This window comes from Oryzias latipes, chromosome 14 (assembly GCF_053564925.1).
Source record: "Oryzias latipes strain Hd-rR chromosome 14, Olatipes_Hd-rR_3.1".
NCBI lineage: Eukaryota > Metazoa > Chordata > Actinopteri > Beloniformes > Adrianichthyidae > Oryzias > Oryzias latipes.
In genome coordinates, this window is record NC_136250.1 from 4,536,825 (window position 1) to 4,551,836 (window position 15,012).

The following is a 15,012-nucleotide window of genomic DNA, read 5'->3' on the forward strand; positions in this document are numbered from 1 at the left end:
GCCAAATATAATTTTTTTTTTTAAATTACGTTTTTGTTCCTCTGACTGATTTCACTAAGTTGGACAGATGTCTAATGGTTTTGTCAGAGCTGGCTTCAACTGGAAGTCATTTCTCCCCCTTTGTGCTTTTCCTAAAGGTGTATTTCATAGTTTGTTTGATACAAATACTGTTTTTTTCCCCATTCTTTTGACAAAATAGGACAATTTTGACCAGGCAAAGTCAACCTCACAGTACATTAACCCAATTAAAAAGAGTCAAAATCATAAATAGCACCCCAATCAAAGAAACAACAAAACAAAGATGACACTGGAAACTAAAGTGTATTTTACTCCTATTGCACGGAAGAAAATTGGTCATATGTGAATATGCATGGAAGAAATTAGAAAAAGTTCTGGTCTTTGCATGAAATATTCACAGACGTATCACGAATCAACCACCTTAAAAACACAGACGTATGAATAAACCATGAAAAGAACCCATAAATCAACGTAGAACACGACCCGTGCGTGATTATTGCACTGTTTATATGCAATTCATTAGTAAATCGTGCGTCAATTGCGTAATAATTAACGTTCAACGTTATATTTATATGCGATATAAAAGTTATACATCGGTGGTACATGTGTGAAGAGTCCGTTACACATGTGTGGTTATGCAGAGAATAGCATGGAAAGCCACAAACTTGTGCATGCATCTCACACAAATCCTGCACAAATGCGTAAGATTTAGGTAATAATTGCGTATCAACTACGTACAATACGCATATACTGCGTAATTCTCAACCAACCAAACTTTCTGAACAGCTCAAGACCTTCATCGACAAATGATGAACGCAAGAAAACACTTAGGAATATGTTTATCAATCATGTATCACAAAATACCAAAATTTCATTCGTGGAAAATGTGTGAAATGTAAGTGGTGGCGGTGTGACACGGTCTTTAAAGACATTCATTTTTAACACATCCTACAACATCTTAAATGGATAAGACCAAGAAATACTTCATACTAGTACTAAACATCCACTTGTTTTTTTGGAGATAAATCATTTATTTTGAAAAATTAAGAAGATAAAGTTGCTTTATCCCTATATTACTGATTTATCTTTGGTTTATCTCCAAAAGACATAAAGATAAGAACATTTTCAGATATCAGCGCAAATTAGGGAGAAAACTAAAAAAAGAAAAAGAAAACAAATACTTTTCAAGATGACATCGGAAAAGGAACAACTACAGACTGACAGACCATTAGCTCCTTGACACTTAGCAGTCCCCACTGCTCCTTTATCTCACTATCTATCATCCCTTCAGCTTCACTGCAAATCCCTTCATCATTCTATCACATAAGACTGATAAGCCCTTCACCATTTTGTGATACATTCCTCTTTTTATATGCTTACAGATCTTTGAGCTTTCAAAGAAACCCTGACTGATAAGACTGAAATGCTCCACTTATCTTCACCTATTAAACCACAATGTTTAAGTATTCAGGTTTCTAAATATATTTGAACTGGAGCGGCACTAATGTTATCTGCCCGTGCTGAACAAATACAGTTTGATTTAATGCTACATGCTGCCGCTTGTTCTTGTCATTTCTTTTTTAAAGGAAAAGAAAAGCAATTCTTCACACTTCTGAGAAATAGGAGGACTAAAGACACCTCCACCTTGATGCTTCTGTCAACTAAAGCGGAGAGGAGAGAATTCACAGGTGGTGCCTGTTGTAATGAAGGCCTGTAGGAAAACAATGGCCTGGTATTACATACTGCTCTGTAATTGCTATAGTTAATGAAAGAGCTCTGATTGTATGGGAATGGTGTCAACTGCATCACAATGCAGGGGGAATTACCGGGACTGTGAAACACACACAAGCTGACAAAATTGCTCTGATTTTTGTTGGACAGAATCCAAACCACCAGATCCAGATCTAGATCGGTTCAGACCGTCTTCCTACTGAACTATTAGTTAGGTTTTCGTCACAGGTGGTTCCGCCTTTTTTCTAAGCCTTAAAAACCACACAAAGACATATATAAATAGATTTTTTATTAATCAAACTATAATCATTCATTCTGTTAGTTTGGTTTTCCAGAAGGGAAAATCTGTAAAAATTCTCTGCAATTAAACCATATTTGCTGAAAGGTTATCTCTGTCATGCGTAGTACCAATGGACGTTTTAACTAGTTTGGTGAAGTTGGGTGGAAATTTAGCACAATGGCTCCATCTTGGAAAATGAGCGACTGGGTCAATTTAGAGTTGGATTGATTCATCCCATCAGCCATTCAAAAAACACAACACAAACTTTTATCGATTTGCAAAAATGTTGGCACTAATAATAATAACCAATAAAGAAACAATCAGGGCTCCAGACTAACTTTTTTCACTAGGAGCACTGTGGCCCCCAACTGAAAATTTTAGGGGCACAACCAGAAAATTTAGGGGCGCATACCGTAAATCAACATGCTAACCAGATCTACTAATTTCCCCTGTATTACGACAAATACTTTAATAATAGATGCAGAAATTACAATGTGCTGTTTCAAATTCAGTGTCACATTTTAATCTGCACTTTTGAAGATGCAACAAGAAGGTAAACTGACAAAAGCATCGCTGTCATGACAGTACAAATAGTAAACAAAATACCATACATTTAGAATAAAAAAAGTTTTTAGTAACAAAGTGATTACCGTAGTAACCTTTCGGTCATTTCACAGTTACAAACAATACTTAAATGTATGTAAACATTAGGGGATGGAAATACATGTTGGCAACACCTAATAGGTGCAGCCAAGATGCACAATAATTTGAGATCACCCAGATGGACGCAACACTGCACAGATCACCTGATGTGAGATGTATATTTTTGTTTTTGCTCTAACATCACCTGTCAATCAAAACAAAAATATCAAGAGAAAGGCGCGGAAGCAAGACCCCAACCTGAGCGAACACAGCTGGAAATTTAGTACTGAACTGACTGAAAGCTGCCGTACAGACTACAAAACAATGCATTATGGGACATGTGTCCTGATGGTTTTGGTAGTTCACTGATCAATTAAAATAATTTAAAATACCAACTGATTAAAAAAGGCTACATCCATTACAAAACATTAAAATAATAAGGATATAATATCACAGGTCATACTTAGTGGGAGAGGCATATTAAAACTAAATTGAATGTTAAGGACCACAACTTCCTGTTCTCCTTCAGTCTTGCTGCAGCTTCGCCTTCACCCCCCCACCCCCCACCCCCAGGGCGCTGGTTCATCTTAAACACGTCTATCGTTGCATTTTCTTCACGTGTTTTAACTGTGTCTAAGACTAAATCGTGTTGTCGCTCACACGTGTTTAATGTTAAAGCCCCGTTAGCTGTCACGCATGTAGGTGTGGGACATTTATTCTCCTCAGCTGACCATCTCCCGCGGGAGCGGTGTGCTGCCGTAACAGCCGCGCATGAGAACCGTGGTTTGCTTCGGGAGTTTGAGACCCCTGCTGTACACTCTGGCACTGGTACACTAGCCGCAGGTCGGAAGAACGAATCAATAGTTCGCTTGCTCATAGCTCAGACGCACATATGAGGTTGTGATGATATTTGTCTCCGTTTCCTTCCCACAGATGTTTACGCGCGCTCGATTATCTCTAGGCCCCTCCCCCTCCACATATTATAGCCACTTGCAGTGACTTTCCCTATTCTTCTCACACGTATTGGCCGCCTCAGGCATCACTCAATGACACGCGAGTGTGCGCTCGCGTGTGCTCCAATCTCATGAGTATTCGCGCGAGTGTGTGTGTCTGTCTGCGTGCGTGCGTGTGCGCTCGCGTCTCATTGATGATTTCATTGCTCATTTCATCGATCATTGACGTGCCCCTTCCACGTTTAATGTATAAAAATATGGAGGGTGGGGGAGGCAAATTTACTGGTAGCACAGTAAATTGTGACTGGATGTAAAATTCAGTCGCACACTCTAAAATTTTGGTCGCAAAATGCGACCAAATGGTCCCAGTCTGGAGCCCTGAACAAACAACCAAACACTGATTTAAAAACTAAAGCAAACTTTAAAAACCTTATTATAACAGGGCTGTACATTATGTTAATTTTTGAAGTGAAATTTGATTTTTAAACACTAGAGTCGACAGGAAATTGTCTAAAGCTTTTAGAATGTGACATAAACAATGGGATTCCACAAATAATCTTTTTACCCTTCAAAATTATAAAATACATCCACAGCCTTTATAACTGTCTGTATCATATTTAAAACATATTTCTAAGACCACTATCGCAATAACATGATCGACATTTTTCTTAAGAACCTATTGTCTGTAACAGTCCATGTTTTCTGCCCTGTAGTGCATCATCCTTCCACTAGGGGCAGTAGAAGGGCTGTTCCTGCTCAGTTCTTTTGATGAGAATAACTCATCTGTTGTAATTAATTTTTTTAAATGACTACTTTCTGTATTGAAAGACTTAAAAATGTATTTATTGTGAGCAAAAACTTAACAAATCATCCAGCGAAAAAGAATTGATACTATCTATAATCGCATAAAAAATGATTTGTTTCTGAATGTATATAGATTGTTATATATATTGTTATAGCTTAATTTCAAATTTTAATAAATAAATTTTTAAACTCACAATAGTAACTATTGATAACATCAATGTTGATTTTTTAATCCCTTCAATTGAAAAAAAAATATGAAATCTAATATCTTATAATAATTTCCAATGTTTTTATTTCTTGTCTCATTAATTCCAGCAATGCTGGTTCCTATCACACAGCTCTTTATATAAACTAATTGAAATGAAAACCTGTCTGGGCTTTTTCATCACTTTCTAATCTTCATTTTATTCCCTGCTTCAAACATTTATTGAGCAAATGTGGGGGTAAAGCAACTGTAGATAAACCTCTGTGACTCAAAGGCCATAGACTGTGTGTAAAACTCACACGCACACGGCAGGTCTCTTCACTCTAGCGTTTGAATTTATCTAAAAAAAGAAAGACAAGGAAAACGCCTGCAGTTCAGCGCAAAATCGAGTAACACGCACTCCAACTGGCATGTTCAGCAGCTGCTCCAAATCCAACAAAAATACAACTTTTACATCTAATTTCACAAGAAGGAGCTTCAAAATATCCTATGCTAGACTTGAGTCAATAAGATTCACATAAAATCTATTTATTTTTGATGAATGAAAACCCAAACCCAGGCTGGATGCGTTTCCTCAAGACACATCTGTGTAACAAACACATTTCCAAGCGGTGTGAGCGTTTGCATCTGCTCCTTGAGTAGCAGAAAGCCTCATGAGTGTGCGAAGCAGCTGCAGTCGCACAACAGCACCGAAGACCTTCTCATGGTACAAGGAGGACACAATGTAGTGGGTTGAAGCACAGGCCCGCACATCTGCCCAGAAGCTTCACATGTGTGAGATTGTTTGCATGTGTCGAATGTTTATGGGTCTGTCGTTTGTCACAAAAGGTTTCTCCTGCTCTTTTGTTGTGTCTTTCAATAAAATCTCTCAAGTAAACTACTTTCCTGTTGCATAAAATAATATCACATACAGAAATTACTTCACATTAAAAAAAAAATACAGATTTATTAACTGAATACTTTACAACTGGAATTCACTTTCTTGTTTAAGAAAAAAACTTTTAACATTTTAACTGAAAAATAAGCAAAAAGTTCACCTTTAAATTCATCTTTAGTCACAGAGTCAACGTTATCCAACCATCTTTCCGAGTGAAAGAGCAGCATTTACTGTCAAAACAAAACACTTGTGCTATCTGTGTCATAAGGATTTGTGGAGAGGCTTTCAAGAACCTTGTTGAAACGGAGATTAAATCAAGAAAATATCAGACGTTTTGCTTGATGTGTGTGCTTACAAGGGTGAATTTAGTCTCTAGGAGCTTTTTTTTTATAAGTCTGGAACCGGTGAAGGAAATAATTACTTTTATGTTCACCCTGCAGGATGAATAGAGGGTGCAGTTTTTTTAAGGTTTGGCCTTTGGAGTCAATGATTCAGTATGAGAGTTGCCAAAGCACAAAGGAAAACTGTGCTAACAGAAATGTAAATTCCATTTAAAAGAAATCTCATGGAAATAACATAAAAAAGGACTTAGTAAATGGTTGTAATCTCTGCCTGTTTTTACTTGTAGGAATTTGTGCGTGTAAACAGAAAGCAGAGCAGCCATCGGGCTAATAGGCATTTTTCATAAGAGGGTCTATCATATGAAAGTCCCTAATGTTTGAAAGTCCTACCTGACCACAGGTTCTGGTATGGCCTCCTGGTTTGCTGGGACCTGCACCCCCTTCTCCCACTCCTGCCTCCAGGGGTCAGAAAGCACGTAGAAGTCGTCTGGGCCGAGCTGGGCAGAGTCCGGCAGCTTCATGGCCGTGATGAAGTCTGTACGAAACACCTGCACCGAGACCAGGGAAAGGAGGACTTGTTCAATGTGTATAGACGCAGATTCTGGTTTGCAGTTTCTACTCATTTTTGGTTAAAAAGTTGTTGAAAGTGTCACATACAACAGAAAGAGTATAAAAGTCTGGGAAATTATAAATGATGCCTTATTGCGCCTAATAATTTAAAGTATGCGCATTTATATAACACCATCAATCAATCAATCAGTCACAATATTTGTAAATCCCCTTTAATCAACGCTCGTAGAACACAAGGTGTTTGACATGAACACAGGTTAAAACAATAAAAAGTCATAAAACACAATAGACTACAAACAAGAACAATATCAAAAAGAAAAACATAAAATGGAAGCCAGCGCTGTAGATCATAGTCTGAGGAGTGACTGTATAGTCAAAATGTACAAATGATAGACTATAAAATCCATAAAATACTTAAAAGCCAAATAAATAAATTCATTAAATCAGTTATATAAATACTAAAGTTGAAAGATGAGTCTTTAATTTATATTTAAAAATCTTAACAGATGCAGAAACTCTCAGATCTTCAAGTCATTTATTCCACAGGTGAGAACTACGGTAGTGGGTATAGATAAGTGAGCAGAACCTGAGGATCTGAGAGTTCTGGAGGGTTTGGAAGGTCTGAGGAGATCTGATAAATACGATCGTCCCAATCCCTTCAGACAGGGGTCCCCAACCTTTTAAAAGCCACGGACCGGCCTCAGAAAAAGGTTTTCATGGACCGGTCTTTATGATGACACTACGATGAAGGAGGAGACGTGACAAGTCGAGCTTTGAGCTTTTATTTTGACACCCATGACATTGTACATCGCATAGGTGTCATCATTCTCTCCCCTTCCCACACTCATGCTGCAAAAAAAGAATTACTGTCTGTTAAATGTAGCTTTCTTTGTTTTGGAAGTGGAAGGCTTCTCTTCTGTCTTCTGGCTGGGCGTTTTCCACTTGGCAAAGAAACTTTCCAAAGACGTTTGTTTTTTACTCATTTTGCTAGTTCCTGGGTTTTATTTTACCTGTAACCCTTCACGTGACCGAGAAGAGCGCCTTGGCCTGCGTCTAGAGTGACATAGACGGATGGAACAGAGAATCGAGCATTTTTTTTTTTTTTCCAAACCTAAAACATCTTTTAGATTCCGAAATAAATAAAACGAAAGTAATATACAGTACAGACCAAAAGTTTGGACACACCTTCTCGTTCAAAGAGTTTTCTTTGTTTTCATGACTATGAAAATTGTAGATTCACACTGAAGGCATCAAAACTGTGAATTAACACGAGGAATGATCTACACAACAAAAAAGTGTGAAACAACTGAAATTATGTCATAATGTAGGATCTTCAAAGTAACCACCTTTTGCTTTGATTACTGCTTTGTACACTCTTGGTATTCTGAAGCAAAAATGTGAGCAAAAAATTGAACATTTTTTTCCTTTTACATTAGATTCTTTCATTGGATGTTCTAAAAACGTGTTCCTGAGTTATACCAGTGACAAAGATTTTTAATCAAGCAACTGTTTCGACAATATTTTTAGAAAATTCACTGAAACAATCATCTCTAGGAATTAATTGGGCTTAAAACTAAAGTGAAGTGTCAGAATGGTGCAAAACAGTCATTTTGGTGATGTTAACTGAGATCTTTCACATCTATGACTTTTTGAGAGCAAATTTTATTTGTTTTTAAAAACATCTGCAAAAGCAGCAGAGAAACCCTTTTATTAGATTAAAACAATTAACTGCTCTTAATACTATAAAAAAAGGCATTGTTCTTTGTAAAATACAAGATTTCACAAAATGCAAAACAATTTGCTAAACAAAAGATTTAAAGGCATTGTATTTATATGAAGTTTAAACATTTGTTTTGACTTAAATTGCCATCCACTGCATCCCAATCTTCTGTTTAAGTTGGTTTTGAAGAATCTCTGGGCTTAAATTTACTCAGGACAAAAACCAAACTGTCAGACTGGGTGGCTCAGCTTGATCTCCAATGCACTGCAGTCTACACATCTGGCTTTTTATAGGCATTAAATGGATTTTGGGTAATGTTTTTCTTGAACTATACCACTTTGCTGCTGATTGTATCAAAAATAAAGAAATTAAAAAAACAGATTGAAAGAAGTGACAAATGAGCTTCAAATGTCAACGTCCTCTCAAAAAACATGTTAAATAGAAAGGAAAATGTTCATCATCTAATGGAAAAGCTTCTTGATTTATGCTCTCTCCTAATAATAATATACATTTTCCACACATCTCTGTAGGTGGGTGGGGCCGATGCTGTGAAATCCAGCGTGTGAAATGAAGACAAATGAGAAGCAGAGAGTGTAGTCGAGGCGTTCCAGGAAAAGTGTCGACATGAACTTAAGTGAAGATAGACTCGCACCTCAGATGTACAGCAGAAATGTGGAAGCATATGAATTCAGATGAAGAGGGAAACAAGCAAGGTGAGCTTGAAAGTGATGCAGCGTTTGGGGAACTCAGGGGAGGCGGGCGACTTCAATCTTTCACACATCGTACAAGCGCGCTCAGAACGCCTCAGTCTGCTCCCACAGAGACCTGAAGCAATGATATTATCAGTCAGAAAGTCAAGGGCATCAGTCAAGAACACACACAGACCCTCTCAGAAAAACAACAACAAGCAAGACACATAAATCCACACTGGCGTGCCAAATCAGCTGAATGACTGCATGTTATCATGACTTTCTAAGCTTCTTCATCCTTGCTTTATTAGCTCTTATCCTTTGCCCAGCTCCCAAATCCAACCACTCCCTCTTTGAAACTATCTTTCCATCTCTGCTCCCTTCATCCTTTCTTTTTCCCCCACATTGACCTCAGAAACTCTGGTGAGGAGAATACAGAGAAAGAACAGAGGTGGAGAGCTTCAACCGGAGATACAAAGCAGGAAAAAGTTGGTAGTAAAGAAATGAAAAGGATTTTTGAAACACTGATGGAAGCCAGAAGAACAGCTTCAAATGCAAGAAGCTTAGATGGAGGGTCGGTGTCGATCAAACCAGAAGAGCCTGAATTTATGATGTATAGATTATGACAATGAGTAAGAAAGAACAGACCTGACAGATCTAACACTGGATTTCAGCCCAATCAATACATTTCTGAAATTTTCAGGGAGAAACTGGGCAGAGGACTGACTTTCAAATAAAGCTGTCTTTAAAAAAATATATGAAATTTGTTAATACTCAGAAAATCAAAAAAATTCATCCCATATATTGTAATTTATTTTTTAAATCTAATTTAGGGGTAAAATACTACATGTAATTAGTTTTTCATATAGAAATTACATTTTACTAATGACAGTTCCACCTTATTCAGTTTTCAATCAATAGTTATGCAAAAGCGCTTTTATTACTCAATAAATAGGTTTGGATTAGAAATTTAGAAAAATGCATTTAAGCCAAAACCATAAATTAAACTGATCAGTCCCTTTTAAGAATATTTAGGACAACCTAAACATCCACTCATCCGATCATCTTTTGATCCAATTTCAAATATTTCCCAGTGCTCTTTTAATTATGATTATGCCGTTTTTAGCCCTGATCAAACACCTGTTGTTTTCTAGGACATACTTTCTGCAGAGCTGCAGGAGCTCATTAGAAATTCACCTCTGATTGGTGGGTGGGACATAGGCGTTGAGTAAGCCTGCCCCCACTTCCCCTTGCAGTTGATGAGAGCTCTCTGTTTACATGCTATCCTGCTAGCTTACAGCCCCTCACAGCAACAACACTGCCAGTGCAGAAATGCAGTTTTGAGCTTCATTTTATTAATATTTGTCCTCCATCATCAGAAAAATGCCACAAATGGTAAATGACGTATTCTTATATAGCGCTTTCTGCCTTCTTTGAAGGCCCAAAGCGCTTTACATTCACACACAAGCTGATGAACACTGGCGCTAACCTATAGCCACCAAAGGCGATGTGGGGTTCAGTGTCTTGCCCAAAGACACTTCGACACATGGCAGAATCAAACCTGCAATCTTCCGATCAAGGGTCGATCGCCCTAACGCTGCATCACGGCCGCCCCATGAACATAATAAAAACAAAAACTACTGTTCTTATAGGAGTGGGCGTTTAAATCGTTTTTCCAATTATGTTTTGTGGGTTGGCTTCAGAAATTTTTGACTTTAGACATGTAGAATTTAAAAAGAAAGGTCCTGTATTTTGTGAAAGGAGGCTGCCGTGCGTCCATGCATGCAGTAGCGCTCTGCAGCAGCTGCAGCTCAATACCTGACAATATCAACATTGTGATGTTTATCAATTCAGCACCCAACCTGACTCGATATGAGAGGCAACAGTTACCAAGCAGCGCTAATGCGATGCTCTGAAGGCGGCGTGCCGTCTTTAAATGAAGTGAACTGCATTTTATGCACTCCTGGGGCTCCTTGGAGAGCCATTAATTTGAAGCTATTTGGCCATTAACCAATACTTTAAGACAAATTAGAAGCAGGACTTGATGACTGACAACCCTGCACACAGGTGCTCCATAATGAGTCTGTGATGATGCCTTCAGGGGTGCGCTATACAAGTCCAACTGGCAAAAACAGAAAGGCAACGGCAGCGTAATTGTGAAATAATGTATGTGAGAGGAATGAATACACCAGCTGCTCTGCTCACATATGCCTTAAGTTATTAATTGCTGAGTTTATTTTTTGCTGATTACTAAGCACGCAGGTTTCTTCCAGTTAAAAATTGATTTACTAAACTAACAGGGCAAAGTCACTACAATTCCCCCTACGGGCAATGTGAAAAGTGTGTGAAGACTCATTAAAAAAAGCTACACAAGCCAAGACATGACACTGAAATCCATATGTTTCAAATGTAAAAGGAGCTCAGAGGGAAATTTCACAGACGTCTATGCCATGACTCCTAATTACATTACCAAGTGGGAGCATTTACAAGTTAAAGAAGAGTGGGACCTGAAAGGAAATCTAGTGGTATACCACAAATCAGTCTATTGGTTTTGGAACTAAATTAATTTAAATTAACAAATGAGTCTATCAGATAGGATTCAAACTAGCTAAAAACTAGATTCTCCTCCCAGAATCAAAAATAAATAAAACTCCTTGCTGTTTGGGATATTTCAGAGAATGACTGCGAGAATGCTGTGCGCATGGGATGTTCACGATATACAGTACAGACCAAAAGTTTGGACATTCCCATTCCTTTGGTCTGTACTGTTCAAGTACTACAACTACAACTACACTGTCTAATTTCCTGATTTCTAACAGTTACGTAAACAACACTAACGGGCTCCTTGATCAGTGGGTGGGATTTTGGGGGAGTGAAATGATCTTCACTACGACCTATCAACACACCCTGAACATTTTGGCTCACTGAGGTCTACGATCTTCGTGCGGGTCACCTACATACCCCAGTTCGGGTTTGCCTATTTTTCTACTGCAGACAGTCTGTATCCACCCGTAAGGGCAGCTGTGACTAAGACTTAAAGGAATCAACTCCTCTCTCCCTATTCTACCACTTTTTTTCTATAAGGCAAAAATATTACAAAACCCAAAAACTGGAAAAAAAGGGAACACAAGGAGAACGCAAGGACAAAATGCGAAGGGAATTAGTTCATAAAGCATAACAAAGATGCAATGGAAGCAAAGAGACAGAAGCAGAGGTGAAGCCTGCAAAAAGGGTGAGGACAGAAGAGGAGGACCTCTGTAAATCAGCTTTAAGACTGTGTTTGTAGAGGAATAGATGTGCTTAATTAATGTCTAGGAAACACCATTACAAGCTCTCGCAGTTTTATGTTCTGTCGAGTTTCCTTTTCTGCCTTTCCAGCTCATCAGCATCCTGCTCTTCTCTACTTCAACGCCTTCTTCATCTCCCCCCCGTTTGTTTTTTTGCGACAGACACCTGGAAGTTACCCAGCCTCAGTGATGGATAGCACGCAAAGAAAGGGGAAGTTAGACAAAGATGAGTGCCGGAAAGACAGAAGGGGTACGGAGCAGAGGCGCAGTCAGCCATTCTCAGGTGTCAGGCACTTGTATACAAAACATAAATTACAAATGAGATGGCTTTCCCCTCAGACTTTTACGTCGTAACACAACTCCGGAGGAAAAACGGAAAAGCAGCAAAAGGGTCGTTTGGATTTATGTGACTTGTTCATCTTTTACAGAGTTCAGTTTGTCTCTATATTACCTGGAATGAAGCAGGAACAACTCTGCACTGATATGTGTATACATTTGCAACGTAAGATCAGTAACAAAGAATGAAAAACAATTTAAAACACTTTGGTGAGATTTTCCATTAATTAAAAAGCTAGAAGGCTTAACCCTTGTGCTATCTTAGATGACCCCCCCCCCCCTTCCATTGACGTGTTCTCCCTACCATGACAAAGGTGGATAAAGGTGGAAAGATTTCATGTAATCCATGGACACCAGTGAAGATCACAAATCATTGAAGAAAAAAGGTTCAGAGCACTGTCTAGTGGGTCTAGATGACCCAACTCCCAACGTTAAAGTGCCTAGGATAGCACAAGGGTTACAGAAGGAAAAGGGCTCATCAAGGCAGAGTCTCAAAGAAACTAGAATATTGGAAAAAACATTTAAAAAATCTTTAAATTGTAAAAGTGTAGATATTTTTAGCATTAGATTAAAATATTTTGGCATGATTCAACTGAGGCTTTTGATATTTGTATAATTTTTTAAAATTTTGTAGATAACATGTTCTTGTGGCATTTTTCTGCTGATGGATGACAGATATTAATAAAATTAAGCTCAAAGTTGTATTTCTGAGTATTTCTCTTTCAAACTGTTGTAAATAAGGAGCAAACAATAAAGTATGGTTGTAAAAAGATGTAGAAAATACGTCTTTGCGACATAGAAAATAATAATTAGAAATATTAAAAAATAATAAATAAAACTAACTAATAAATAGAAAACTAATGATAGTTTCTGCAGAAACTATGTCCAAGAAAACGACACAGGTTTTTGATTTCGGCTAAAACAGTATGATCATAAATAAAAGACCACTGGGAACGCATTTAGAATCTCCATGATCGGAGTGGGAATTTAAGAAACCTCAGCTTCCAAAAGTTACTTGTGTTTTACAAAATTAGCTGGTAAAACGGACAGGATTCATATTTTTGCTTCCACTCTATCACAATTTAAGGTGGATTCATACTCCATAAGAAAATACTCTTTTTTTGTCCCACAGCTACAAATAAATGGGAGTTTTTTGAGTTCCTTTCCAGGACTCTTCCCCATCCAACCCCAGACTTGTCCAATGACAAATTCTTAAATTCTACATGTCTAAAGTCAATCATTCATTCATCTTTTAACCGTTTTGTCCCTTTCGGGGTCACGGGGCTGCTGGAGCCTATCCCAGCCACTTGACACCCTGGACAGGTCGCCAGTCTGTCGCAGAGCCACAATCACACCCGTGCACACTCTCACACTCTCACCTAGGGACAATTTAGACTAACCAATTAACCTTTGAAGCATGTTTTTGGGAGGAAGCCGGAGTCCCCAGAGAAAACCCACGCATGCACGGGGAGAACATGCAAACAACTCCACACAGAAAGGTTCCCCGTAGATATTCTGGTTCAGATCCCAGACAGGACTTGAACCGAGGCCTTCTTGCTGTGAGGCAGGAGCGCTAACCTCTGAAGTGACTTTTCTCTGATCATAATCATTTTCCTGCATCTGCTGAACAAAGACACCAGACTACAGAGCAGTACAGAATCATCCTCGCTGCACACCTGTTGTTCTCCTCTGTCACCATTATTACTTCATGCTGTTATCATATTTTCAGTGAGCTTCTCATAATATATGAAATGACCAGGCCAAAACCTACTCCACTTGTTTTTCACTCTTGAGGGATGTCTGCAGCATGAACAGCCTTCTGTGTCATAGTTCACCACACCCTGACAAAGTTCTCCTATTTTTTTCTGGCAAAGTCGAGAAAAGTTTGAGATGGCTTCCAGGAATGGCAAAAAGACTCCTATTTGGTAGAAAAGAAGATTTTCAGAATATGCCCCCCAGTTCCCACTGATGCAGTTTGAATTGGAGTCGGGTCAGACAGGGACTGATGTCTGAGTTGGTGCTTATGGCAGAATATTGATTCACAAATCAATATTCTTTTTGCTTTTTGGTGATCTTCTTGATTGATTTAATTGTAGTGTGTATGTAAGAACAAATATAAATTGTTTTTTTCACGAAAATTTAAATGGAGTTATGGTTGCAAAAATGAATTCCACTGAATCTGAACGGTTACCCTCTTATATGTCACAAATTCAACACTAAAGATATTAAACAAAGTCGATATTAAAGACTCACTCCAGATCTGTTGAGATATTTTCAAAGCTTCTCCATTATGATTATGCAATTTTCAGCCAAAATCCTAAAAAAAATCTTGTGTCCTTTTCTAGGACAGTAGTGCATCAAGAAATTCACTTCTGGATCGTGGGTGGGACCATTGGTGAGGTACAGCCCCGCCCTCATCTTCCTCTCCGTGTTACGGAGTGAAGCAGGGAATTCTCAGCGTGACGTTTTCTACATACCAAACAAATTTTTTTGGCATTTTTGTTTTCTGCTCTTGATTCACGGCAATTTGAATAAAGAAAAACGCAGAAATTCAACTTT

The 15,012-nt window shown here is 38.3% G+C and overlaps 1 protein-coding gene across 2 annotated transcripts in view; it reads right to left on the bottom strand.

Moving 5' to 3' along the window:
* The window catches only part of jade2 (jade family PHD finger 2), a 214,121-nt gene that overhangs the window by 133,520 nt on the left and 65,589 nt on the right, over window positions 1-15,012 (bottom strand). For both annotated transcript variants that reach the window (XM_023962509.2, XM_023962510.2), the window contains exon 4: window positions 6,242-6,399. In XM_023962509.2, the coding sequence (XP_023818277.1) occupies window positions 6,242-6,399 (158 nt within the window). The remainder of the gene's footprint in view (window positions 1-6,241; window positions 6,400-15,012) is intronic.